Source organism: Gadus chalcogrammus, chromosome 6 (assembly GCF_026213295.1).
Source record: "Gadus chalcogrammus isolate NIFS_2021 chromosome 6, NIFS_Gcha_1.0, whole genome shotgun sequence".
In the NCBI taxonomy this organism is placed as follows: domain Eukaryota; kingdom Metazoa; phylum Chordata; class Actinopteri; order Gadiformes; family Gadidae; genus Gadus; species Gadus chalcogrammus.
In genome coordinates, this window is record NC_079417.1 from 4,183,832 (window position 1) to 4,210,084 (window position 26,253).

General features: G+C 46.9%; 1 protein-coding gene across 5 annotated transcripts; it reads left to right on the plus strand.

The window, feature by feature from the left end:
* Positions 1-5,711: 5,711 nt before the first annotated feature.
* kank1a (KN motif and ankyrin repeat domains 1a) lies at positions 5,712-25,680 on the plus strand. 5 transcript variants are annotated; one of them, XM_056591845.1, is made up of 11 exons: positions 5,712-6,021; positions 12,884-15,553; positions 17,359-17,532; positions 18,635-18,743; positions 18,906-19,160; positions 19,470-19,560; positions 20,701-20,920; positions 22,405-22,547; positions 23,281-23,481; positions 23,903-24,001; positions 24,095-25,680. In XM_056591845.1, exons 1-11 carry the CDS (start codon positions 6,009-6,011, stop codon positions 24,155-24,157), a joined length of 4,038 nt encoding a protein of 1,345 aa, XP_056447820.1. In that variant the 5' UTR covers positions 5,712-6,008; the 3' UTR covers positions 24,158-25,680. The 5 variants fall into 5 exon arrangements, with proteins under 5 accessions (XP_056447820.1, XP_056447821.1, XP_056447817.1 ...); XM_056591846.1 differs by having other exon boundaries at positions 19,473-19,560; positions 24,095-25,679; XM_056591842.1 differs by lacking the exon at positions 5,712-6,021 and adding an exon at positions 6,846-7,547.
* Positions 25,681-26,253: the final 573 nt, after the last annotated feature.

The window sequence follows — 26,253 nt, forward strand, 5'->3', positions numbered from 1 at the left end:
ACATCCGAATACATGGCACTTCAGATTATCCTTCTGAGCTTGTTGACTTTCTTCGTTTTATTGTATTAATGAAAATGCTGTGTTGGCTCATTTCTGAAGCCGGGGTTGCTCATCTACAGCGTTGAAATCGCTCAGGGGAGTGTTTTCCACTCCCTAGTGGCCGCCTCCCCCATTGTCCCACGCCTGTCCCTGGGCACACTGGGATTACAACCCATAGTAAAAACAAACCAAAAACAGCACTATCCGAGAACTCATTTTATGGAGGTTGACTGATGGCCTTATGCTGCTCATGAAGCAAGCCAACCCTGAACGAATTTATTTTAAGCTCTCCCGACGTCTCTTATTTATTCAGCACATGTATAGTGTGATGTTGCTTACCTAGGCTATAGTGGTGCAGGAAAGGCTTGGATACAAATTCAAGACCAGAGTAATCCTGGCAACAAAGTATGTTTCCCTACCAAGGACAGTAATTCTTTTTTATGACTGCATAGCTTTGCCCCTCACACTTCCAACCAAATATTTTTTTGGTGGCTCTGTTGATTGTTCGTCCGGAGACCTTGTTAATCTGTGACCCTAGTTTGGAAAGGCTAGACATTGACGAGTGTATTCCTGAGACACGAGCTTTAAAATTTTATTGCAGCTCCAAAAATTCCCCCAGGAGCGACTTTACAAACACTCGCAAAGGTTTATATGCTTGTTAAATTTCTGTATTGTTTCATTTTTGCTACTACTACTGTTGACACCCATGAGCCTGTTTCTGCAACGGTACATTCTAAACATTCAGTCAGTTTTGTGTCATAAAGGCGAGTATTGACTGCAACATAAAGCCTAGATGGCTATCAAATAAGAATAGGTTGCAGGAAGCCATGTGTGGAAACACTAATCTACATTTTAATCATGTTGAACGTCTTTCAACAGCTCCTCAAACGTATTCGTGATTTATCCTTGTTGAAATGAGGTCCTTCACCTCTTCTTGCAATTTAATTCAAAACCAGCCCCAACAACTTTTGCTTTGTTAATAACTAACATGCCCCCTTTAACCTACCCTACCCCAACCCCAGTCCAGCTGTCATCAGTTTAATTAGCTTGTCTTTATTGTTTGGCTGGGCTGTCTGGGGGCCAATGGGCACAAGAGGACATGCCTTTACATCCCATTGGTTCATCTCCAGAAGTCAGCACAGCGGGTCTGGCTCAGCACACAGTGGAGCACGGGTCGCTGCACTTAAAATGGGGTAGAGTTTTCCTCCCACAAATTCTCCTTGAGACTCACACAGGGAAATGATACGCACTTGGAATCGTCTGGCCCCTTCGTTGGGGCCCATCATGCTACCCCGGCGACCTCATCAAGGGCTGGCTTGGTGTTTGAAATTGGTTTTTAACCTTTCTTTTGCATTTTAAAAAAAAGTGTATTTTCATTCAAGTGCATGTTTTTTAGTATATTGGAGGGAATTTTTTCTCTGGAGACTACAACTAATGACTTGAGATTGTATGCTTTCTGTGAAACGCAACACCTAACATGTCATTCCTGGTACGAGTTGTCCTGTTACGGTACCCTGTATTGTAAATTATTTTGCAAAAGAAAAAAACTTTGGTTGCGTGTAGTTGAGGCCCCCCCATTCTTCCGAATGTCCTCCTGGGGGTGGGTGGGGGGGTCCCAGTCTTACTGGCTGTCCTGTAGCGCTAAACAAACAATGGCTCCATCCTGTCCTTGGTCAAGTGGCGGTCCCGGTGGGTGGGGTGTGCATGGGAGGGAGAGGGAGCAGATACCACAGCAGGGCATGAGGCACAAAGCCCAAGTTGGGAGAATGAAGTGTGGTGTCACAAGAGCCGCTTATCCCATTTGCAAGAGGCGAACCTTAGAGGCTCAGAAATAGCTCCGGCCAGAGGACGAAGGGTGGTGTAGCCGGCGGATGTCTCTGCTGAGAGGGGGGAACGGAACTTTTGAAGGACCATGATGCAATGAAAACAGCGGTAAGATAAATGCAAGGTCACTAGATGTGCATTCCTCTTCTGATTTGTCAAATGAACTTTTAGGAAATGGAACGCAAAAATGTCAACATGTCGCACAAAATAAGATCTGTAATTTTTGCATCCGTCTTCTGAATGAACTAACTTTTCATTTTAAGTATTATAAAGTAAATGATAATTAAGATTTATAATGTTGGCAACTCTTGATATCCACGTGTTTCCCCCAGCACTATGGTTAAGGCGGCCTAGGACTACCAATGTAATTATTTTTTAATTATTATTATGCATTAACAAAGTACAAAACACTCGTAAGGAAAGAAAAATACCCCGCTCCTTGACCACCTTGACTGAGACAGTTTCTGGTGGGAGTTTCTAGGGTTATATCAGCAATTTTGAAAGTGTTCAAATTGTGTGTCCATTTACCAAACTTATTTGTTAAGTAGAAGTGGCAGCCAGTGCAGGCAGATGATTGATGGATGTTAGAGTTCTATTCTCGTGGTGTCCTTTCTTTTAATATTTTTGTTGTGGATTTAAAATTGTTTCGGCCCCAAGGGGGCAGTATTGTCAACCGAAAGAGTTGTGGGGCTTTTGCTCTGTAAGAGTAGAGCCTAGGCTCTAGCCATTGAACTAAGTTTGGCTTGTTTTTAAAACGATGCATTTAATTAACAACCAACGTAGTTTTAAAGAGTAAGCAGTCTTCGATTTGAATACCACGGAGTTCTAATAAAGATCTAAACTTCTGGAATGCTCATAATGTTTTAGTAGGAATAGCTAAAAGTCACCTGGTTACAGTTTTCGCTCATGCTGCTCTGAGCGTGTTCCCAGATGGTAAGCCCCCTGCCAGAATCCTACCCTGCCTCTCCACCTCCTTACCTCGTACTCTCTCCGTAGGATGCTATCCAACAGGATAAATCATCTGCCATACTAATCATAGACATTCCTACAAGACTTTCTGGAATCCTGCAGCTTCAATTTTACCAGAGGCTTCTATTTTTGTGTTGACTTTGGGACGGGTTGTGCATTCAGGGATTAACTTTTCAAACTGGAATAAAGGGAGGTTTATCTTTTTCATTTGGTGACCGTCACTTTTAAGTCTGGCTTCTTTTTACAAATAGATTAAAACTTATGTTTAACATTTAAAATATGGCTTTAGAATATAATGAGCACTGTTCTGAAAATGGATACATTTAGATTTATTTCTTGCACTTACATCTTACATAATCCTTGCAAATATTTGGTCTTACTTTTTAGTAAACCTCAAACATGCATACCCTTTGGTGACGAAAGCTTTGTTTTTGTATTTCAACCTGTTCCCAAGGAGCTTTCCCACACTAATGGGAAGCGGGCCTGATCAAGAGCAGCAATCCGTTTTGCATAAAAAGAAGCCAAGAGAGGAAAGGCTCAGGGGCGCAGCTCCTGAATCAGCCGTGTACTATAGTTGACAAGCTGAAGCACATGCCAAAGCTAAAGGCAACGTAGTACACCGTAGTCAAACGCTCCAGCCGCTACTATCCCCAACAAGACGGTCTGTGTGTATGCTTTCTGAAGCAGAGGGAAGACTCTTATGTGTGTGGTTAAGATGGCAGAATGCAGTTGACTGTGCAGATTTTGAAAGCCGTACATCTGCTTCACATGTGCCCGCCACAGCCCAGTCCGCTACTCTGTCATTTCAAAGCCCTGTTCCAGAACAAAATTTAAGCTTGGTTGGTTAATAAAAGCCAAGCTCCAACCTGAAATAACAAGGATCTACTGTCAATGAAGGATAGGTACGAATTCAAGGGCTAGGCCCCAACCGTAGAATTTGAGTATTTTATTTTGTTCATTCTGACTTTGTGTTTAACATGCATCATGATCACATTCTGAATGATGGCTGATAAAATATGGGAGTTTACCTCGTGCTACACTAGCTTATCCAAAGCTAAGCCGAGGATGGAATGTGAGAGGGGACATGATTGTACGTGATTGTGCAAGACGTTGTGGTGTAATGCCTGTGCGGGAGACTGTAAATCAGATTTACAGCACTACCGTCCGCTAGGCACCCCTCATGGCGGGATGCTGGGTCCTTTTTTCTTCTTTTTTTTAAGCGGATCTCATCTGCATATACTAATTGTTATGTATTGAAGTGCATTCAGGGCCCGGTTAGGAAGCGTCCTGTGCACATGAGTTATGCTACCTCACCAGGCCTCTGGGGGCTATCCGCATGATGTGGCTCTTCTGAATACAGTCCTCTGACACGCACACGTGCACCCGCACACGTACATACACACAGACGATCACAGAGCCTTTCAGATGTGGGCTTTCAATCTGGGGGGGTTGAACTCGGCAGGTTGAACCGGGACATCAAAGGGACGCGAACCGTCAAGCCGGCCCAAGCTGGGATTAATGCGATGGCTAGCATTGGCAAACAGCGAATGAATGCGAGTCCACAGGTGTCCAAGCTCTCACCCCTGCGCTCCCCAAGTGAAGAGCGGCAGCTTCTCGTCCAGGTCTTCAAAGGCTACGGGCCTAATGAGGGCCAGATGCCGGGCTAAGCCAACAAGTGGCCCCTGCACTGCAGTAGCCACTCACTTGTGCTTTCTGCCCCCAGCCTGAATTCTTGCATGCATGCAAATAACACCACCACAGCCCCAGCCCCCGCCCCCGCCTCCCATATCCCCACTTGCAAAACAAACCATAAAAGCCTCCCTCTTCACATCCTGACTACAATCTTAAACTGGAGCTGATGTTTTCAGAACAACAGTTAACCTCTTTCCCCCCATTAACCATAGAGCAAGTCTTTTTTTTATTGGGAAAAGTAACCCTGCTGAATATTTAACACGGTGGGTTCCAGTGCTTTTATTGCCCCGGAGGGCTTTGGTAATCAGGTTCTTGCCAGGCGACACACACAATTTAATCCTGTGCTTCCAGTACGTTGGCAGTGGAAAATGTGAATCCGTTGCGGCGTCTTGTTGACCGCAGTCTGTGCTGTCGTCTTTCATTGTGTTATTTGTGCGAGGGGAAAGGTTTAAAGTCGTTGCATTATCATGCCACGGCGTCGGTATAAGGCTGTGTTCATGTGTGTCTTGAGTCACGCCATTCGTGAATCTATACGCTCTTGTTGAGTAGTGTAGATCAGATGTGGACCAATGTAGATCAAGAGTCACGCACCTGTAGGTCTTGGGGCTTTGTAGGCATGAGCAATATGGCACATGTGATATATAGTTCCTGAGAAGCAACTAAACGAGTTGTTCTGGTTTATGTGTCGGCTAACAACAGTAACATATTTCAGTCCTTGCAAGCCTTTGAAACGGAGTGGCCTGTTCTCTGTCCCTTGTGTTTTTTCTCCAAACTCATAGTGACACTGGGTGAGTTATCAGTTCTTTGTTCTTTGATGTTCTTTCCAAATAGTTTATGATCAAAAAGGGTAGATTTACTCAGCAGTGTATTCTAGAGAAAGGTCAACAATGCTTACTGGTGGTTTCTCGTTGCTCTGCTAAAGGTATGAGTTGCTAATGCTCTTAAAGGCACTTTTTAATTTTAGTCCAAGCTAGCCCACGTTAGTTGCTTTGCAGCTTTTCTTTGGTATAGCATATGATCCGATCCAGCGCTAATATGGATTAATTAATTCATCTTCTATGGTAATGTAGGGCCCAATCCCATTTCTACCCTTACCCCTCCCCCTTGTCTTGAAGGGGGAAGGGGTAAGGGGTAGAAATGGGATTGGGCCTAGGGCTACCCCTTGCCTGGAGCTCTTGTTTTGTTAGACCATGACTTGAAGGTCACTAGAGATCAAAGATTGACCGTGGGGTCGTTCCCGAGTCGGCCGTGCCCTCTACCTGGGTACCCTGGGGGAGGTGCGAGTAGTGCAGACGCCCCAAAGCACAGCTCCCTCTTATAGTACACAGATCGTTTGGCTGTCATCTGAGGAAGTACGCTAATCTTAGCTTCGTAACCCATCCCAGTCTCTTATGTTCAGGATGGCTGGCACACAGGCCAATTGCTGGGAGCATGTGGATTAAGTCGCGCTCGTGCTACCTGCGTCCTGATAGACAAAGCTAGAAATGAGAGTTACAGGTAAGCACGACGTCGGTCATGTTGACCTCCTGGGAGTTGTTTTTTTGTTGGTTTCTGTATTGCTGAGCTGATGAGCTTGCTAAGCCATCTTTAATGTGAGTAGACCAGGGTAGTATGATGGCTAAGACGCTTTCGGTCGGCCTGTTGAGTCTGTGAGATGCATGTGACAACAATATCAGAATAATGACTTGGTGATTTTATATTGAAACAATGTCGATTTTTTTAATTTATTTTTTTGTTGGTACTGCAGGTTTAAGGAATAATCCTTAGAATTTGCATATATTGTACAAATGAAGATACGAGGGGACAATCAGAGGAATGGTCGTTCTATGAATGGCTCATATTATATGATAAATATACTTCCAGAACAGTTTGACTTGGCCTATTTGGAGGTATGAATGCCTGAGCCAGCTCCCTAATGAGTGGCACCGGTCTCTACCCTGCCCATCCAGGCTATAATGGGCCTGGAGAGAGGGGGGGGGGGGCGGGTGGACAGGCAAGATTTAACGGCGTCCTCACATCATGGCGCCACTTCCTATTTTGGACCGTGGTGCAGCCAAACAACTCTGCTTAGCACTGAACCTTCTGCTGTTCTTAATGCTCGTACGCTTGCATCACGAGTGTCCCGCGTCCCCTCTCTTGCTACGCAGATGTCCCCTCGATCCTTGGTAAATGTTTGCTTGCATGGATCAGCTGCCGAACAATGCATTTCAGCTGTTTGACAAAGTTGTCTCTCTGAACACAGTGTTCCTTTTGAAATCTGCTCTGGATATGATTGTCGTTTGGGCACACGGCCTAAAAGTGAGTTGTCAACGTTGTCTCTGTCCTTATTATATTTTTGAGTCCTTGTTTGACTGTCAGAACGCCTGGCCTGGCTCCGAATTAGGGAAGCATCGACCTCTGCTCCAGTGCTCCTGCATCATCATGGTCATTTATAGTTGACCCTCCATGCGGCCGACATGTCAGACTTTTTTTTCTGCAGTCCTGGCGTCTTTCTTTTAGAAGAGAAAAGCTCTTTGTGCTCCTCATAATGTATCCATTGATGAGGGCTAAGCAAGGCTACACAAGACCTCCTATTCTCATGAATGTCCGATGCCAGAACACCTGCGAAACTGCAGGGGTCAGCTCCTAAAGTGGGCTTCACCTTAAAGAAGAGGACCTTGTTCTGGGGAGTGAACACAAGACGGAGACCTTTCATTTGTGGCGCCGTCTGACGAAATGGGTTGCAGATTTTTTTTTTCGTTGTTGCCAAAGTGAAATATTGGAAATTGATTCAACTAAAAGGGTTTTATAAATCCAATTTTCCAATGGCTTGACATAATGTGTTGGAAGTATGCTCATTTATCCTTACCCTCATACATGTGGGTGTATGCCTAAAACCATGTTTTTGTCTCTGTTGACAGGTTGCATGGTAAGCTGGACTTGATGCATGGCAGTTGCATGACCCCATAAGTCTTTGTTGTGGGACAAACAGAACACAGCTGCAGCCATGGCCCAGACCATGCACGTGAATGGCAATGGCCCAGGTAACTAACCCCTTACCTTCCTCCATTTTGTGGTAATGTGAAATACTCAGATCTGCATTTATACGTTGTTATTGCCCTTTTCAGGCATGTACAGCATTTTAAATCTGCACTTTATTTATCACATTTAAACATATTGGGCCCTTTGGAAGATTGAGGAATAAACTCAATATTTTCTCGTTCAATGTTACAAATTGCATTTTTATTCATGTATTTTCACAACGTGCTTATTATGCGCACGCATGAATGCATGTTCACCTGCCTTGCACTGACCCTCTGACTGTCATGCTGGAACATGTGAAATAGTTCTGTCCTGATTCTGAAGACCATCTAGGCTAGGGGATACAAAGGAGCTAATGTGGATGATGTGTCAAGGCTAGGGACATGGCTTTTATTAGACATGAATATTTGGCAAGTCACCCTTTGCTCGATGGTTGCTTCATGTCTCATGGACTGAATGCCGCCTCAGTATAATTTTAATAAATTACATGGAGAAGGGTTGCATCTGTGTTTTGATTTATAAACCACAGGAAACGATATCCGAAGTTGAAACCTTTTTCAGCATACAATTTTGTTCACTCTGGGCCTTTTTGTTAAATGGACAGCACAGTCCCGATGAGGTTTAGTAATCGAACACAAAGCAGGTCGCGTCAGACCCCACTCTTTGTAACGGGCCATTTGGTGCAATGATTGTCCAAACAGACGCCGAGGAAATGTAGCATTTTATTGTCGGACAAGATGTTGAACCGTCGTTTCTATGTGGTCTTTCTCCTGTGGTTTCTGTGAAACACTGTGCAGTGCACCGTGTGTATGCCCTGGTGTTAAGGGAAATTTCCACACTTTAGTGTGAAATAAACTCTGTCAGTCCGAGGGGACCACAGAACACGCACCTGCAGACGTCTCGCATTCCTGTCAGGCATACGAGCGGGCTGTTTTTTTTTTTTTTTTCAAATCCTGCATGGTATGCAGTCGGAATGGATGATTCTTTTTGCATTCATACGGTCTCGTTTGCGTCTGCCAGCAAGACACTGTGGGGTGATGCATTTCGTTCATCCCTCTGAATTGTTGGAAAATATGCCTACAAGAATGAGCAAAGCGTAGATTATATTTTGATCGAATTTGAAGTCATCCGATTTTTGAGTTTCAGTATTTTATGCACCACGTCAACAGTCCCCTTTTTGTATATAGCATAAACACAATCAATTTCACATTACATTACTGGCCAGAAAGGTTTTCTTTCAGGCCGAGCTGGTACCACTGTGCCCTGAGCCACCTATTAAGACCAAAGAGGTTCCACTCCCTAGAAATTAATCAAAACCAAGAGATATTGTTGTTTCAGCAGACTCCCTGACATCAATGAAACCCTAGTAGTGGAGGAGTTTGTGTTTAGACGAGTGTCTCAAAAAGGATGGAGAACGGTGTCCATTTATAAAAGTTTAGATTGTATTCCTTCATGCGCTTGTCTCCCCCATTGGACTTGATTCATAACGATTCATTAATAAATAATCAGTGCATGCTTGAATGAAGATCTAGGTTGGTAAGCCTGACTCATTTATCCTCCGCTTGTACTCCTTTTTTCAATCTTAAAAATGATTTTAAATGGTTTGAAATGTTTGAGTTTTGTTAAAAAAAGAAAAACAACGTTAACCCCCACACACCAGCGTCGGACTAAGGCTGAAAAATCTAAATGGCCTTAAATGATTCTGCTTGGTTTCCCTGAAAGGATGTGTGAGTCAGTGAGTTTGTTCATGCATTAAAGTAAACATGCTCCTCTTTTGTACCCTGTACTCTGCACCGGGACAGTTATTTACATCTCCTGAATCAATCATTTGTTATTCTAATGCTCTTCCTGATTTTCCTAATCATGTTCACTGCGGTCTCATGTTGTTTACCGTTCTGACCTTTTTATAAAATTGAATATAAATGGTTAAGATTGCTGTTTTGTGTTTGTTTGCTGGTGTAAACATGCATATTCTTCCTGCTAATATTTTCATCAAAAACCTTTTTTGGAGGAAACCTTTTTATGAAGGCATATCCTTCCCAGCAGGAGCTTTGTATGTCATGGTGTAGAGATGTTGAATTTGGCATGAGTCTCTGGAAATGACCTGGTCAGTTTGCTAGGGAAGTTGAAGTATATTGTTGTTTCTTGGGCAGCCTTATCACTTTTCCACCTTCCGGTGTTTCTATGGAACAGTTTAACTAAAATGAAAAGAAACCAGGAATGTGCAACCCCTACTTTTCTCATTGTTTTGCAGTTTCTTCCTGTGTTTTGAGAAGTGAAAAGCATGTCTGTCCATGGTTTACGCATTTCTGTGTGAATGAGGGATCAGATGTTCAGCTATTTAGCCGAAACTTTGCGTCCACATCCAACCCATGCAGAGTTTAATACCAGATTAGAGAAGTCCTCTTGTTATGAGCTAATGCAAGATATTCATAGTTTTCAGAAAAAACATAGGGTTAGCCAAACTACAAGTTCAACTCTGGTTCAGCTTTAATACCGTTGATGTTGTTTAATATCTGGGGCTTCAAGGCAAGCTAGAGGTATTGGATTAGTTATTTTGAACCCTGTTTATTGTTCTGCCCAGGCATAGCTCTCCATGAACTGATTTGCAAATAGGGAACCTGGATCATATTTACTCTGTTCTGTATTCAAGGCCAGCAATGGATCATAAAAAGATCAGACACTGCTCCAAATTTAAACTTTGACCAATCCAGATTTGGTGCAAGTCATGCCCACGTTTCCTTTGGGTCGGACGATTCAAGGCCTTACATGGCCATCTGCGTGTTATTTTCAGTAGGAGCACAGGAAATGTTCCTGGAATTATATAATTGAATGTGTTTTGTTGGGTTGGTCAAAAAACTACAATTCAAGCAACATTATTTTCCCGTTTTTATCTTCTTCTCTTTTTTTAAGGAATACATAATTAACACAAATGGGTACACCCTACATCTATTTTAGTACACTTAGCATTCATGAGTCGAATGCATTAATTGTTTAGCTGGAACCAAAACAAGGGCAGGATTGGAAGTCTGCATGCTAAATTTGGAATAAGTATTTTCAGTTGTTGGCTTCACACTGACGTAATGTTTCGCTCTGCCATTTTACATTCCACAGTCAGACAATTCCCGTCATCACTTGTGGAACAATAAAGACCATTTTTTTCAAAAGGTTTTTGTAAAGTTTTTCTACTAAATGACCTCAACCCTCTTGTCTTTAACAGCTCCCAAACCTCAATGCACAGTGCAGCTTGCGTGTAAACGGAACGTAGGCTTGTTGGTAGGCTTGTTTGATTACCCCCTTTTGTATGCTGTGCAGATAAACATTATCGCCGCGTTAACATCCAAACCAAGGAGGCCATTGAAACATGACTCCCAGACATTGTGTTGCCTTGCAGCGCGCGCTAGAAGTATTGTGTCATCTCTGTCAAATTGACAATGTAACAGCTGTTGATTGTTGGAACGGCTCCAGGTTTCTTGCCTGTCACTGTTGGCTCCATGTCCCACGAGTGTGACCCCTTGCGTTGACACACAGTGATGAGGTCACTGTTCAGCTGTTAAGGGTCTTCGTGTCCCCCGTACCAAAGCGCTGCCTGTCACTGTTTTGGTTGCCGTAGGGTTCTCGCCAACTTGTTCCTGGGGAGCCCTCGAGCCTGAATAGCTGGATAGCACCTGGGACCGAATAAGAATACAGAAAACGTTTTCCCTAGGAATCAAAAAGGGATTATTACTTTCACTTGAGTACTTGTAGAAGATAGGACGACATGTTTTTGTTTGTTGAGCAGAGTTTGGTTTGAGTAACCCTTTTTTTTAAATGTTATGTTGTTAAATAACTGGTCTTATTTGATTTATAATAATCCAGTAGCCTTGTGCATTTGTCTTGGAAAGCAGTGCTTTATTAAATCCATAAAAGAAGGGTGACCTCTATCCCATGTTAAAGAATACCGTTATTGTCATCCGCCTCATATTGAATAACAGGGCTTCTGTTTGGATTGGGAAGTGCCTGACCCAAAGGCTGCACGCAATTGGAGGAGGCACTTGGCCAATGGTTCGCCTGAGCCGTGCTTGGCTAACTTTACACCAATAGTGGAGTTTTTTTCCCCCCCTTATGGAGCGGGGATTGAGCGAGAGTGTGTGGACTGACTGAGGAGAGGGCAGTTCTCTCGCTCTCTCTAGCGCTTGCAGCCTGTTGCTATTATACCCGGTCTCCCAACACTGAACAGGGAGTGGGCGTAGGAAAAGAAGGGAACAAGAGTGAGATATTTCACCAGGGGTAAGTAAAGCTTTAACAACAAGGCAGCAGGGCTTTAACAGCACGCTTAGCGGTGTAATTCCCTCTATTGTTTTGAAGTGAATGGAAGGGACTGACTGGTGCCATTGACAGAGCTCGGTGTTCTGGAAAGTAAAAGCAGGGTTCTTCATCCCAGCCGCATATTTGTTTTAGTTGGTCAGAGTTCCAGACATACCAAGAACAAGGAGCTCTGTATTTAGTGTGTGTGTGTGTGTGTGTGTGTGTGTGTGTGTGTGTGTGTGTGTGTGTGTGTGTGTGTGTGTGTGTGTGTGTGTGTGTCATCCCCCCCAAGTACTGGATAGTTGAATCGTTGTTTGATACAAACATTTAAGGTGAAAGGTAGACTTGTAAGAATATATAATTGTAGGTATTTAACTTGATACAAGGGATTTGTAATTAAGGCAGCTTTGGTTTAGATTTCATTACCTTGCTTGCTTATTTTACCTTGTAATTTTTTCTGATTTACAACTTATCTTGTGTTTTTTTTTAACTCTTTAAAATAGTTTATTTACCTGTGCATATTGGTTTATTCATTTTTAGTAATCTAAATTGTTGTTCTGGAATTTGGACTAAATAATGACAGTTTTTACCTTCCAGTCTGACCTCGAGCAGTTCTACCTTATCTATGATCAGTAAACAAATAAAGGAGATGCAGGCTTTTTACCAGTTTGTCAAGAATACCTCATGATCTTATTGAGTTTTGTACTTATCTTTCAGAGCTACATTAAAAATAGTGTAATGTATGCATCATTGAGTTTATCAATCATTCTTATTTCTATGAAATTTTGTGATTTACTACGATGTTTAGAGTCGTCGATTTTACCTGGCTAGCTTCCCAAGTCCGTTGCCAAAACTATTCCTGCTCTTGCTTTTACGGCAGAGGCATTTCAAACAGCCGAGTCGTGTTTGTACTCGCAAAGGCAAATAAGGACTGTGTGTGGCTGAGCAAACCCATAACCCCCCTGTACAAATGGTGCTGCAGTAGTTGTTGTTGTTGTTGATGTTGACCATAGCTTTTTCTTTTTCTTTTTAATTTTGGTCTTCTCTGCAGAAAGAGGGCAGGGTTGCCCAAGCGCCGAGGAGGAGAAGGCGTCCGTCGCCCCCTACTATGTTGAAACCCCGTACGGGTATCAGCTGGACCTGGACTTCCTCAAGTATGTGGACGACATCGAGAGAGGAAACACCATCAAGAAGCTGAGCATTCACCGGAAGCCCAAAGTGGCCAAGCCCGCCGCCGTGCCCCGGGGCGGCTCCGTCGGGGGCAGCACTCACGCCGAGTGGACCTCCACGGACTCCCTGTCCTCCTCCAACAGTGACGACAACAAGCAGTCCCCCGTGTTCTTCACCTCCAGGCTCCAGGTCGCCCCCCCGCTGACCCCCACTCTGGGCCGACGGGCCGGCCCCCACGAGCCGCCGCCGCCGCCTCCCCAACATTCTTGTTCCATCGCCTCCGAGTCCAGGCCGCTGCTGCCCCCGCCTTCCCCGAGGGTCGCCCCCCGCCACAACCCCCAGGTGGAGAAGACCCTGATGGAGACCCGCTGGAGGCTGGAGCAGGAGCGCCTGCTCATGCAGCACCACACCGAGCCCGCCGTCCCCCGCCGCCGCCTCGCCAGTTTCGGGGGCACGGGCTCCAACAGCTCCTTGTCGTCCTTCACCGGTTCGCTGGCCCAGAGTCAGATCTCCCCTAGCGGCCACCCGCCCCTGGCGCTCAACGGACACCTGCACAACGGGGAGTACAACCCCTACTACCCGCCCTCGGTGGGGAGCTCCATCCGCCACAGTCCCATGAGCTCGGGCATGACGACCCCCGTGACCAACGTCAGCCCCATGCATCTGCAGCACATCCGGGAGCAGATGATGGTGGCCCTGAAGAAGCTCAAAGAGCTGGAGGAGCAGGTGAAGACCATCCCCATCTTGCAGGTCAAGATAGCGGTCCTGCAGGAGGAGAAGAGGCAACTGACGGCCCAATCCAAGAGCACGGCCCCGGCGGGCTTCCGCAAGCGCTCCTACAGCGTGGGCTGTGCCGAGCAGCTGGAGAGCCAGGGGAGCCCCGTGCAGAGGGACGCCGAGTTGCACATCACGGAGCCGGAGGCGAAGGAGCAGAATCTCCAGCAGCTCGAGGAGTTCCGACGCCTGGCCGCCGAAGTCCAGTCGCTGGAGAGGAAGACCCAGGACAACACCAGGGCCGACGTTCGGAAAGACCAGTCGGCCGCCGCGCAGAACCGGACTCCCCAGCAATCGGTCGGGCTCGCCATCGATGAAAACATGAACGACCTCAGCGTCGCCCATAGTAAACCGTTAAAACGCAGTTATCGGGATGCGGGCGTGGTGACGGAGCGCCGGGACACCCGCAGCGCCGGGGTGGGTGTGACGGAGGTCATGCTGGGCGTGACCAGTGAGGCGGAGAAGGAGCTGGAGCTCCAGCAGCAGACCATCGAGGCCCTCAAGGAGCAGGTGTACCGCCTCGAGGTTCAGCTGAAGGAGACCACCCACCAGATGGAGATGAGCAAACTCAAGCTGGAGCTGCAGGCAGCGGGGGGACCCAGCAAGAAGAAGGTCGACAAAGGTTGCACGGCGAGGCCGGAGATGTACAGTGCCAGCGTGGAGGCAAAGGTGCAGACACAGAGTCAGGGAGTGGGGAATCACCTGGAGACCGCCAATGCTGGGACCTCCAAGAGTCTGCACACCCAGACGGTGGGGGTTTCCTGCACGCCCAGCGTGCAGAGCGTCGCCACGGGGCCCGAGGTGCCCATGGAGAGGTGGCTGGTGCGAGAGCGAGTGGAGGTGAAGGATCAGTGTGTCGGGAGACGGGTAGATACGCACAACCAGAGCGAGGGCGTAGAGGTGGAGGTCTGCGAGGCCGGAGTCAACACAGAGGAAACGATGGACACCTTGGTTGCAAGTCAAACGTCGACGAAGGAATCGAGGTCAGTTGGCTGTGGTGATTGCTCCGTAGACGTGAACGTGAGTCCGGTCAAAACGCTGGTGACTCAAGGAACCAACCCCGACTTTGTGTGCACGTTGGACCACGGCGTCATGGTCATTCCCGAGTCCACGTCTCGCCAAACCAGTACCGACCTGGAAGTGTCCAGCAAGGCCACCAACACGAAAACGTCAGTCATGGCTGATTCCTTCACAAGCACGACGCTTGTGACCTGTGACAAACGCACCAGCACGGTGATCACCGAGATGAGGACAGTCGGCGCGGGGGAGGGCCTCGTACGAGATCTCCAGACCGCCGCAAAGAAGCGATCGGTCGCCGTGGGAACCTCCACCGAGGCGGACACACTGGGCCAGTCGCCCTCCGTCAAAACCAAAGACTGCGGGGTGGGGACGGCGAGCATCCACCACAACTTCCTTGTCGGGTCGATCACCCGGACTATAGCGTGCGGACCGTCGCAGCCCCCGGAACGCGTGGAGGGCGGCCATAAGGAGGCGGTGGAGGCCAAGGTTCAGGCGGTGTCGACGGAGGCGCCATCCCAGGGGGGCGCCGGGCTGGACCACTACATCGAGAGGGTCCAGAAGCTGTTGCAAGAGCAGCAGATGCTGCTGGCGGAGAACTACAGTGAGCTGGCCGACGCCTTCGGCCAGCCCCAGAGCCAGTTTGGGTCCATCAACAGCGAGCTGGTCAACACGCTGTCCTCCATCAACTCGGTCATGAAGTACGGCAGCGTGGAGGACATTGTGGCGCTGCAGACCGACCCGGAGGCTGCGCGCAAAGGTGAGGTTCAGCACGGAAACGACACACACGCGCACACAAAAGCCCAAAGGAGGCGGTGAAACTTTATCACCCGAGGGAGACACTAAAGAGTGCGCAGGTTGTAATTTAGATTTCATCACGTTTCCCTTGGGCTATTGTGGAGTCCATATATTTTCTCGAGCAACACTCTCCATACAAACTGTTGTGACTGTTAATAAAAGGCTGAATCATATTTCATAACCCAGGAGAAGCCTGGGACTGCAGGGGTAAATACATTATAAAACATTTTATTGCATTATAAAACAGCACTCAAATGACATCATCTGAATGCATTAGGCACTATGGATGTCATTCATACGCGCTATTTGTATTCCCTTCAGCTGTTTTTGGGAGCAAGGGGCTTAAACAAAGACCTGCCGGGTTTGCACAGGCCAAAGTTATCTCTGTCTCTAGGGTGGGGGTGGGAGAGGGGTGTTTTGGATCAGGACCAACGACGACCTCATTTAGTTTCTGGAACCCGGCAGTGTTGTCACGGTGTGACCATGAGTTGTGTTGTGTCCGCTAAGCCTCCATAGCGTCTGGCTGCTGATTCACGGCCGTGGGTCTGGTTGCGTAACATGGCAGCGTGCTAAGTGACACATGAATCTGACGCCGTGAAGCCGCTATTGTCCTGTCCTCGGGTACGAGGTTATTTATAGTCTGACCTGTTGTTGTCCTGTGTTGAATTTAAGACATGATTAATTACGCAGAAGAGCTGTCCCAGTTTATTTGTCATCAGTGTCGAATGATAATTGTAGCTGATGGAACAAAATGGTTACAAAGTAATTAACCACTCCAAAAACATCCCTAAGAAGAGCTTTTTTAAAATTGGTACATGTGTTATTAGTTCAACACTTGCTTGTTTACAGCACAACAAAAATTGAATCACTCAATGTATGAATAAAATGTCAGCATTTCGTTCGACATTACATAAACACTTCAGTGTTTGTGTTCGCTCAGAAATGCAACATGTTTGGACATGCCAAGTATGTTTGGTAGATATAATGTCCCACACTTACAGAGTTGGCTTCGCTCTTATCCTGTCCCTGGGTTTGAGTGTATGTTCATTTGCTTATATTATGTATGAATTGACCTTCACTCCCTTGTTACTAGTTGGTTCGAGAACAGAACCAGAACGTTAAAGAACTGTCTTAAAGTTTGCGTTCAGTAGGAATGTTTCTGCTTTACCACATAATCCAGAGTGGATTCGTAGCTGCATTTTTTCTTAGCCCATGATTGGCATGTTTTGTACTTCCTATAGTGCTGGTCTGCCCGCATTTTTGCGACATGTTGCTATCATACAAATGTAGTCAGGTTTTTTTTGTACATTTGAATAGCCTTGCAAAAGTAAGATTCTTTCTGATATGGTTTCAAATAATGTAATTGGAACACTTACATTTTCTACGTTTTCATACATTACCAGTAAACATCACATGAATATGTATTGGGGTAAATATTATTGTTAAAAAAACACTTCTATTTCACGTCCTCTACTATTTCGTATTTTTATGAAAAACGAATGTTATTCTGGGCTGATCACCTGAATGGTTAAAGGCGACGTCTGAACAATGAAGACAATCAAAATCAGTCTCAAAACTTTCTAAACATTGCACCAATCCTAATGCATGTACGTTATCTCTGTCTCTCTCTCTCTCTGTGTGTGTGTGTGTGTGTGTGTGTGTGTGTGTGTGTGTGTGTGTGTGTGTGTGTGTGTGTGTGTGTGTGTGTGTGTGTGTGTGTGTGTGTGTGTGTGTGTGTGTGTGTGTGTGTGTGTGCGCACCCCCCAGAAGTAAGTGTGCAGGAGGTCTCCCAGCCACAGCCCCGGGTCAAAGACCTCTCGGCGGCCGACCTGAGCGCCGCGTCCCTCGCCGCGGCCGAGAAGCCCGGCAGCCCGCGCACGCAGCCCAGCCCGTCCGAGCTCAAGAGCCGCATGGACCAACAGATGTCCTCGGCGCTGCACGGTACCGCTTAACGCCTAACACCCCCTCCCCCCGTTGGTTAGCACACAAGCTCACAACCTAGCTGCTAGTGTGTGTGTGTGTGTGTGTCACACCCAGCAGAGACCCCCAGGCGCCTGTTCACTCCCACACCTGTCAAAACACAGGAAGCACTCTGATTGGACGCTTTGGTGCTTGCTATGCTTATGTACGCGCCACATAACCCGTGTATATGTATTGTGTACATCTAGCTGCTAGTGTGTGTGTGTGTGTGTGTGTGTGTGTTTGTGTGTCAGTCACACCCAGCAGAGACCCCAGGCTCCTCTTCACACCCCCACCTGTCTAAACACAGGAAGCACTCTGATTGGACGCTTTGGTGCTTGCCACACTGATGTACACGCCACATTACCTGTGTATATGTATTGTGTACATCTAGTCGACGACAACACCCCCCCTCCCCCCCCTCACTCGCTCCTGGCATGGAGCGAGTGAGGCCCCTCAGTTTGGGGCAAGTCTTGGCAGATGTGTGCTGAGTGTTCTGGCTCGACGCTGGTATTTTGGTCTGTGGAGGCCTGTACTTAACATGGCTGGGATACTTTAGGCTTTGGAACAGGTTCCCATGCCACGCAGCTGGGACCGAAGAACCTGGACAAAGACACTTGCAAATCGCTCTCGCTCTGCTGCTGTAGCTGTTGTTGTTGGCCGTGTCCGAGAACTCGGGTTCTGATGTAGCATAATTTAAAGGGGAGATGCCAGCCAGGCTAGCTCGGGGAGAAGTGGGCTCTGTTGAGAAGAAAGAAATACTTGTCCTTTTTTTAATAGGTGCTTGCTGGATGTTTTCCCAGCCTGGTACCACGTTCAGTCATTCCCATTAAACAATGGCGGTCTAACTTGAAACATTGTTGTCATCCAGGCCAAAGTATACAAGAAGGCACAGAGTTGAGCCGATTCCTCAATTCAAAACCTTGTTTGGAAAGGAATGTTTTTTATCAAACACTGGAACATGAAATGCCTGGTTTGAATTATGCAGGTCTGTTTTTGGAGTCCTGTTCATGTGAATTTGGAAAAATAATTTTGGGATATGGAGTTTAAGCCGAAGCGTTTGTTCTCTGTGTTGCTCCTTCAGGAGAGCCATGTCATCAGAGCACCCTGAAATCCATCATGAAAAAGAAAGATGGCCGTCCTGGCTCCAATGGAACCAAGAAGAACCTGCAGTTTGTTGGAGTCAATGGAGGGTGAGTGTGTGTATTCTGTGGTAGAGTGATTCATCTTTAACGGTGTGTTTAGTGATTCATCCTGGCTATATTGTGTTCATCTATGCTCCCCTTGTTTGCTTGACATTTCAACGACCAGACCTCTGATGATTGTCTTGTTTTTGTCCCCCCCTGCTGTTGCAGGTATGAATCTACGTCAAGCGACGACTCGAGCTCAGAGGACAGTAGCTCTTCGGGGTCAGACGACGACGACGACGACGACGACGAGGAGGAGAAGGAGAAGGAGGAGCAGGAGGTGAACGGTGCAAAGGAGGAACATGGGAAAGTAGAGGAAGAGACAACCGGGGAGGAGTATCGTAACGAGGGAGCAGTGGATGTGCAGATGAAGACGGAGGAGGAGGAGGAGGAAGGTCAAGAGAAGAGCGAGACAAGAGAGAGGTCAGTAGAGGTGACCTCAAAAGCAATCGGCACCCTTCAATGGACAATTCGATTTTTTTTTCTTTGACTTTGTTTATACACATTCTGGGCTGACCTTTATTACTGATGGGACACTGAGCCTTCCAAGATTCGCGCGCACACGCATACACACAAACCCGCATAAATATAATTATATAATCCATTATATAATGGAAACAAACTCGAGAAGGGAACTCAAACTAAACAGTCAAGCCGTTTTGCACTCCAAATGTGTCTCTTGATTCGTGTTGTGTGTTTATATCCCAAGCATTGACGTGTTGACCCTTCCAGCAGGAGTGAGCTAAGTGAGAAGATGGTGGCGGCCTGCCACGTCCTGAAGGCCCACCTCAGCGACCCCAAGGCGGTGAGCAGTAAAGACCTGGTGAGTAGTGTCTCCTCACGCCTGGGTGTGGCCCGGTCCCTGTACTGTTAAATACATATTCTGTTCCCTGTATTGCTTTTCCTTTAGCGATGGACTTGAGTAGTGGTATATCAGTTAAAAAGAAAATGGAAACTGACCAATGGAAATGGATGTTATTTTCTAGTACCTTTTAGTAGCCTGTGCACATGCCTGTGACAGATTCAGATCCCGTGTCTATAGTGCGTCCGTTATTTATATCTGTTAGGCCTTGAGTCAAATTCAACTGCTGAGAAAATAATGTTGATTATTTACCATTAATTATGCACTACATTTTATTCAGAAGCGCGTTTCCAATCGTTTCCACACTCTATCTTTCCTTCTTGGTGCCAATCATGTGTATTTGCTGGGCAACTCTCTGCTGTCGGGTTGGCAGGGCCTTCATCAAAACACATTCAGTTTCTCTGAGCATAGAGGCCCAACATGGCCAACACGCTGGGCCTGAGTGTTCATCACAGGGGGAATGTCGTGCCCTTTCCGCCTGGCCCTGCTGGGTTTTGGGAAGGGGAGGGTTGTGGAAAAGAATGTTGGCGCAGCCACAAATATTAGGGAAGTGGGCAAGGCACTCCAGGCAACTAGCTTAGAGTGCCTTGGGAGAGGTTCGCTTATCGCAGTAACATCATTTTGTTTATTCATTTGTTGGTGAAAATCTGTTGCGATGCTGAATGCACTTCAAACCAACACTCACGGGCTGGTTTGTATGTAGGTCAAAAGTACCTCATTTCATGAACTGGAACGCCCCCTGCTGTCCGATCGTAAAAACTGCAAGTACTTTAAGAGACCTGCGACACGGGGAATATGAAGTTGGACGGTTGAATATGGGCTTCTTCCATACTATTAGATGCTACAAAAACAATGCAGTCATTCTGTACATGGAAATTCTAAACCTCATCTTAAGGAAAACATCTAATAAAGGGTGAATTAATAGACAAAATAAGTAAAGTAGCAATGTTGCTTATGATATGAATGTGGACTGCCACCACAGACACCGAGTTAGGAAGATTCATAACACTGCAAAGAAAACTTGTTTTTGATGATGTTAAGCTACTGCTATGCGTCATGTGTTGACTGCAGATTCAACCCCTCTCCCCCCCCCTCCCTCAGAGGGCGAGCCTGAACACGGTGCAGCATGAGTGGTTCCGCGTGTCCAGCCAGAAGGCGGCGCTGTCGGGCACGGTGGAGGACTACCTGGACGGCTTCGCCGGCGTGTCGCCCGGCGTGCTGCGGCACGTGGTCAACATGGCCGACGGCAACGGCAACACGGCGCTGCACTACAGCGTCTCGCACTCCAACTTCCAGGTGGTGCGGAAGCTTCTGGACGCAGGTAAGGGGGGGACGGTGGATGTTTGTTGTCGTGGAGCTTCGTTGTCTTCTTTATGGCGGGGGGAGAGGGAAGAGAAACGGCAAAGTCGGGTAGAACGAGGATAGAAATGACTCAGGGCTCAACTCTTAAGGTTTTTTTTTTTTTTTCACTTTCCTGGTCGGGCCAGTGGGTCTGAATTATACTTGCCCAAAGTACATTTTTACTGGCCCCCCATACAAATGGTTAGCCATCTTCTTCGTCATCATCTAACAACACAACTGCCTCCCGCCCGTCTTGCCGTCTCGATTTTGACCGGCCGACGGCACATTCAAATCAAATAATTCACCAAGCGGGTTGTCATAGTTACTCGCCCCGACGTGGCCTTTTAGTTGCCCCCGGGTGCTCACGCAATTCTTATTGGCGAGCCCTGGGAATGACGTGTAGCGTAGGACGGCGGTCTTTGAATCAAACCTGGGTTTCTTCGGAAGGCCGGGCTGCTTACAAGGTTGAACCATCACCGGTTCAGCAATGCTGGTTACCGCCCAGTCATTTAGCTGACACTATTATCATGAGGGACTTGAGGTGACACAAAGAGCCAGTAGATGTTGAGCATCTCGCTGAAGGTTTTGAAACCAAGTGTCTTTTACGCTTGTCGCCCACTAGTGGGCAGTGTTAAACCGTTATGAGCTTCATCTTCCTTCCCTGCCGTCCTCTATACACGGCTGCAGTTCCTGGCTGATGTCCGCTGTCCTTCATCGCTCGGTCCCTGCTCTCCTCCACACTCACAGTGCCTACTGAGCCAGGGCCCTCTCCCCCTCTCTCTCCCTCTCTCTCTCTCTCCCTCCAGGCTCAATAGAGTGTGATGAGGTCTCGGCCACTTGCTACACTATAGTCCCTTTGTACCCTCTGGTCTTTGTGTCCGTGTGCGTTGTGTGACAGTCCGACACTCCCACATTCACCCCCTCTGTTCCATTGTCACTATTGTCCCTCCACCCATCCACAGCCCCCTCCTCCACCCCCCCACCGTCTCGCCCTTCCCAAGTCCCCTTCCTACCGCTCCCCCCCCCCCATTGCACATTCCCTTCCCCATCACTATCCAGACTCTAGACCGGTCCCCTCCACCTTCTCTGCCAGGCCTCGGTCGTGTATGGGCGGTTTGTAGTAGTACAGAGAACGATGCATCCTTTCTGGGGGTACACAAGCAGTGCCCCCCCCCCCGCGCTTTCTCCACCCCAGAAAGGGGTTTGCACCAGGGAATAGAGGGGGGAGATTGACACATCAGTGGAATGGCAGGTTGTCGTGTTGTGGGATGGTGTCTATGTGTGTGACAAGTCTAGCTATTCACAGCCCGTGAACGCTGACCAATCAGGAGAGAGGGGGGACGTGAGATACACCAAGACCACCCGAAAGGCAGCCCCGGCGGTGTGCATTATGTCTTTAGCTGGTGTTTGTGGACCCACTGGCGTGCGTTCTCAGGCGTGCGCTTTTGTGCTCCTGTGTGGCAGACGTGTGCAACGTGAACCAGCAGAACAAGGCGGGCTACACGCCCATCATGCTGGCGGCGCTGGCGGCGGTGGAGTGCCCCGAGGACATGCGCATCGTGGAGGAGCTGTTCGGCCAGGGGGACGTCAACGCGCGCGCTAGCCAGGTCAGTCCGGGCCCGGGGGGGGGGGGGACCAACGGGGAACACGACCCCGTGGCAGTGTGGCCTAACCTGTGGGTCCGCGCCGCAGTAGTCTGTATCGATAAACTGCAAGGAAATTATTTTTTCTAAAGGGATATTTTCACATGGAAATTAATCAAAAGTTTGTATTTTGCCTTGAAACTATACAAGTTACCTATTTTATTTTTGTATTTTATATCATCCCAAGGGTATTTATAGTTTATCTTGTGCCCCAAGTGCCTCAATCCAATGTTAAAGCGGCGATCTTGACGGTCTCCGAAGTTCTCTAGAATCTATCTAGAGTGAGGCATCACAATGGGATGGAGCCTTTTACAGTGTTATGATTCTTAATAACTGGGTGTCTGTGGTGGCATTCCATTCCTCAAGCAACACACAGTTAGGAACGTGTTCACCCAGCGATGGTTGTTTTGCCAGAGAGGGTATGACTGAGCTACCTGGAGTTAAACAGACCCTGTTTAACTCGCTTGTGTCTATTGTGGTGCTCAGTTCCTCTATTTCGCCATAGATGGCGCCAAAGACACCAAAACCGAGATCGTCGAGATCAGCCCTTTATAGTCTAACCATGATGAACAGCAAGGTTCATACTTTGGAACCACTGCTCTCGGCTGTGAAGAAAATCTATAAATTACATTTCTTAACAAATGTACAGATGATGGCTAGAACCAGTAATCCTCAGTGTGCGTATGTGTCCGTCCAGGCGGGTCAGACGGGGCTGATGCTGGCGGTCAGCCATGGCAGGATGGACATGGTGCGGGCCCTGTTGGTGCAGGGGGCCGACGTCAACGTCCAGGACGACGAGGGCTCCACGGCCCTGATGTGCGCCAGCGAGCACGGCCACGTGGAGATCGTCAAGCTGCTGCTGGGCCAGCCCGGCTGCGACGCCACCCTCAGCGACAGCGTAAGGCTACTGAGTGGAGGAAGAAAGGGGCTATTGGCCTCATTCACATGACGGCCATCTTGAGTTGTAAAGGACCTGGCTGTAGCATTTTTAAGGATTGTTGTGTTGACCGTACACAACCGTACACAACTGCTATCGTGACTAGTTTCGGTCCCGAAACTTTAGTAGGAATACACATTTTCATAGTTTCTTGCTAGTCCCTGAGCTTCGCAGTGAGGTGCTTTGTAAAGCAAGTTTTACCTGCTGCGTAATGAAACAAACAATTTTCGATACGAGAGACTGCTAAATGACCCCATGGGGGGAGGGGGGGGGGCTTCAAAACCAAAACATCTCCAAATGTCATACCATAAGCGCCGGGCCTTCTGAAGTACTCAATTTAACCAACCCTGCTTTCTGTGGCTTCCTGTCCCTCCCCCTTTAGGACGAGAGTAACGCCCTCTCCATAGCGCTGGAGGCCGGACACAAGGACATCGCCGTGCTGCTGTATGCACACGTCAACTTCTCCAAAGCTCAGTCCCCGGTGGGTTCCCCAAACACGCTCTGATCCCATTAGTTCCTTTCCATTGCCATTTTACCTTTCGTTCACTGTGTTTTGTGTGCGCGTGTGTTTTAGGGTACGCCTCGCCTGGGCAGAAAGACGTCGCCCAGTCCCACGAGAAGAAGCATGTTTGATTAGAGGTGCCGCCTCTTCCCACAAACCCTGTGCTGCTATTGGTTCTCATCCACAGACGTCTTACCCCTACCCGGATAAGACTTCTAACCCCTAGACACCCACAAACCAAGCTTTTGTCTTTTATTTACTCTAAATCGTTTAGATCGTTGCGTATACTCATATATGCCTCCGACATCTCCAAAGTGTCCTTTTATTTTTTATGTAAAAAACGAATGTAACAAACTTATAGAAGGCTGCGGTCGTGCAGCGGTTCAGACGGACAATAGTACAGACCAACACTCAAGGCAATATTTAGTGCGAGTCGGCGAAGAGTTACGACGGCGATAACGTGAAGGAGCACACGTCGTAAATCGGCATCACCTTCGCAGTCATCGTAAATGTGAGCCAAGCTTTGACACGACGAAGCGGCATTCAGTATATCCGACCACCGCTCCGCGTGCTCGCCCGTGCATGGTGCCGGTCCCGTGTGTGTGCAGCGCTCTCCCCTCAACACCCCCGTATGTATCCTGTCGGCCCCTGAGTGAACCAAGCTTTCGTACACAGACATGGAGCGCGGAGTCCCTTTATTAGATGTAACTATCGGAAGAAATTATACTTTTATACAAATCCTTTGTATCTATTTAAGAATAAAATCACAGTATTTTTGCGAGTATTTCTTATGATGTAACATGACATGAAGTTATATATTTATCAAGGTATATAGTTTTAATGCAGATATATGTATTATTCCATTGTGTATATACTTTGTTCATTAGAGATTCTAATTTTCTTTTTTGTGTCTTTATTTTTTTGTCCAGCCTTCTTTCCTTATATCGTCTAATGTATAGTGTAAGCTGTTCACTTTGTTAGTGTTAAACCAGGTACTGATTTCCATCTTTATTTGAGATTTAAAGTGCCTGAGATTTTTCCATATAACAATAAACGTCAATTAAATGCAATCCAATTGGTTTTTGTTTCCTTCATGGATATCACAAAAACTCTGTCCATTATATCGTCTAAATCTACTGGTAGAGCAACCTTATCATAATTTCCCGATGATAAATTTGTGTAATTATTTTTATATGACTAAACGATCAACTCTTGTTGGGGTGTATCGTCGACTGTCCATTGAAACTGCATTTCTGACTGCGCAAGTCTTTTTAGTCAAGCGAAGACCTCACAAAACGATTTCACTCCAACTAGCGCCCTCCTCTGTTAAGAACTGATACTACAAAGAAAAAAGTGCGAATGGGTTCCAGATGCACAATGATAATGGAAGAGCTTATGTCCCTGAATTCATAAGCTTCCTTAATGTGTCAATAGGTCTTCAATCGTGGTAATATTACTAATGCATATTAAATATATTTGGTATGAAATATTGAATTAATCGCAGTATTCAATCAAATCTTAAATAAAACATGCAAATGCATGCTATTGCAAGGGAGGTTAGCCGTTTTATGGGGTTTCAGTGCTGTTAGTTAACAGGGGGACATTCGTGGCAGTTATTTGTCCCGGTTGGTTGATTTAGAGTTTAAATTATAGCATTTTAATTGGTAACTTTTCATTACCCTCTTCATTGAAGTGTGCTTGTAAGGCCTTTAATGATGGCTGTTTTTAGTATCCCATGATAGTGGGTCACACTCATAGCCAGTTTGCAGTAGGTTATTGTGTGTGATTGTGTAACCGTGTCAGACTGATCAAATATGTCAGCCTGGGCATCTGCTTCTTGCACGTCTGCAGGCTGCTTGTATCGTTAAAAACCAGGGAAGCATAACGTTAATTTAGTGTTATATTTTAGCGTTTTAAGGACTAGTCATTGGTTTGTTTGTTGTTTCACCTTCCGTTGGATATTAATCGCGTGGAATCATCAAATAGTATCTGAATACCGAGTTTTTTTTTATCAACTTCGTGTCAGAATGCGTGAATTTCATTCTCTTCGTCTGTAATCCACCTCATCGTAGGGGATGTGCATGCATACTGTACACATCCCACTTAATATCACGACACCCACACAATGGGCCTCCCACGCGTCCAGTTTAGGCCCTCCCATGGAATTAAGCCCCTGTGTTAACTCGCTACTAAAGAAGTGTTGCCCTCTCCCACGGCATCACCCTGCATTA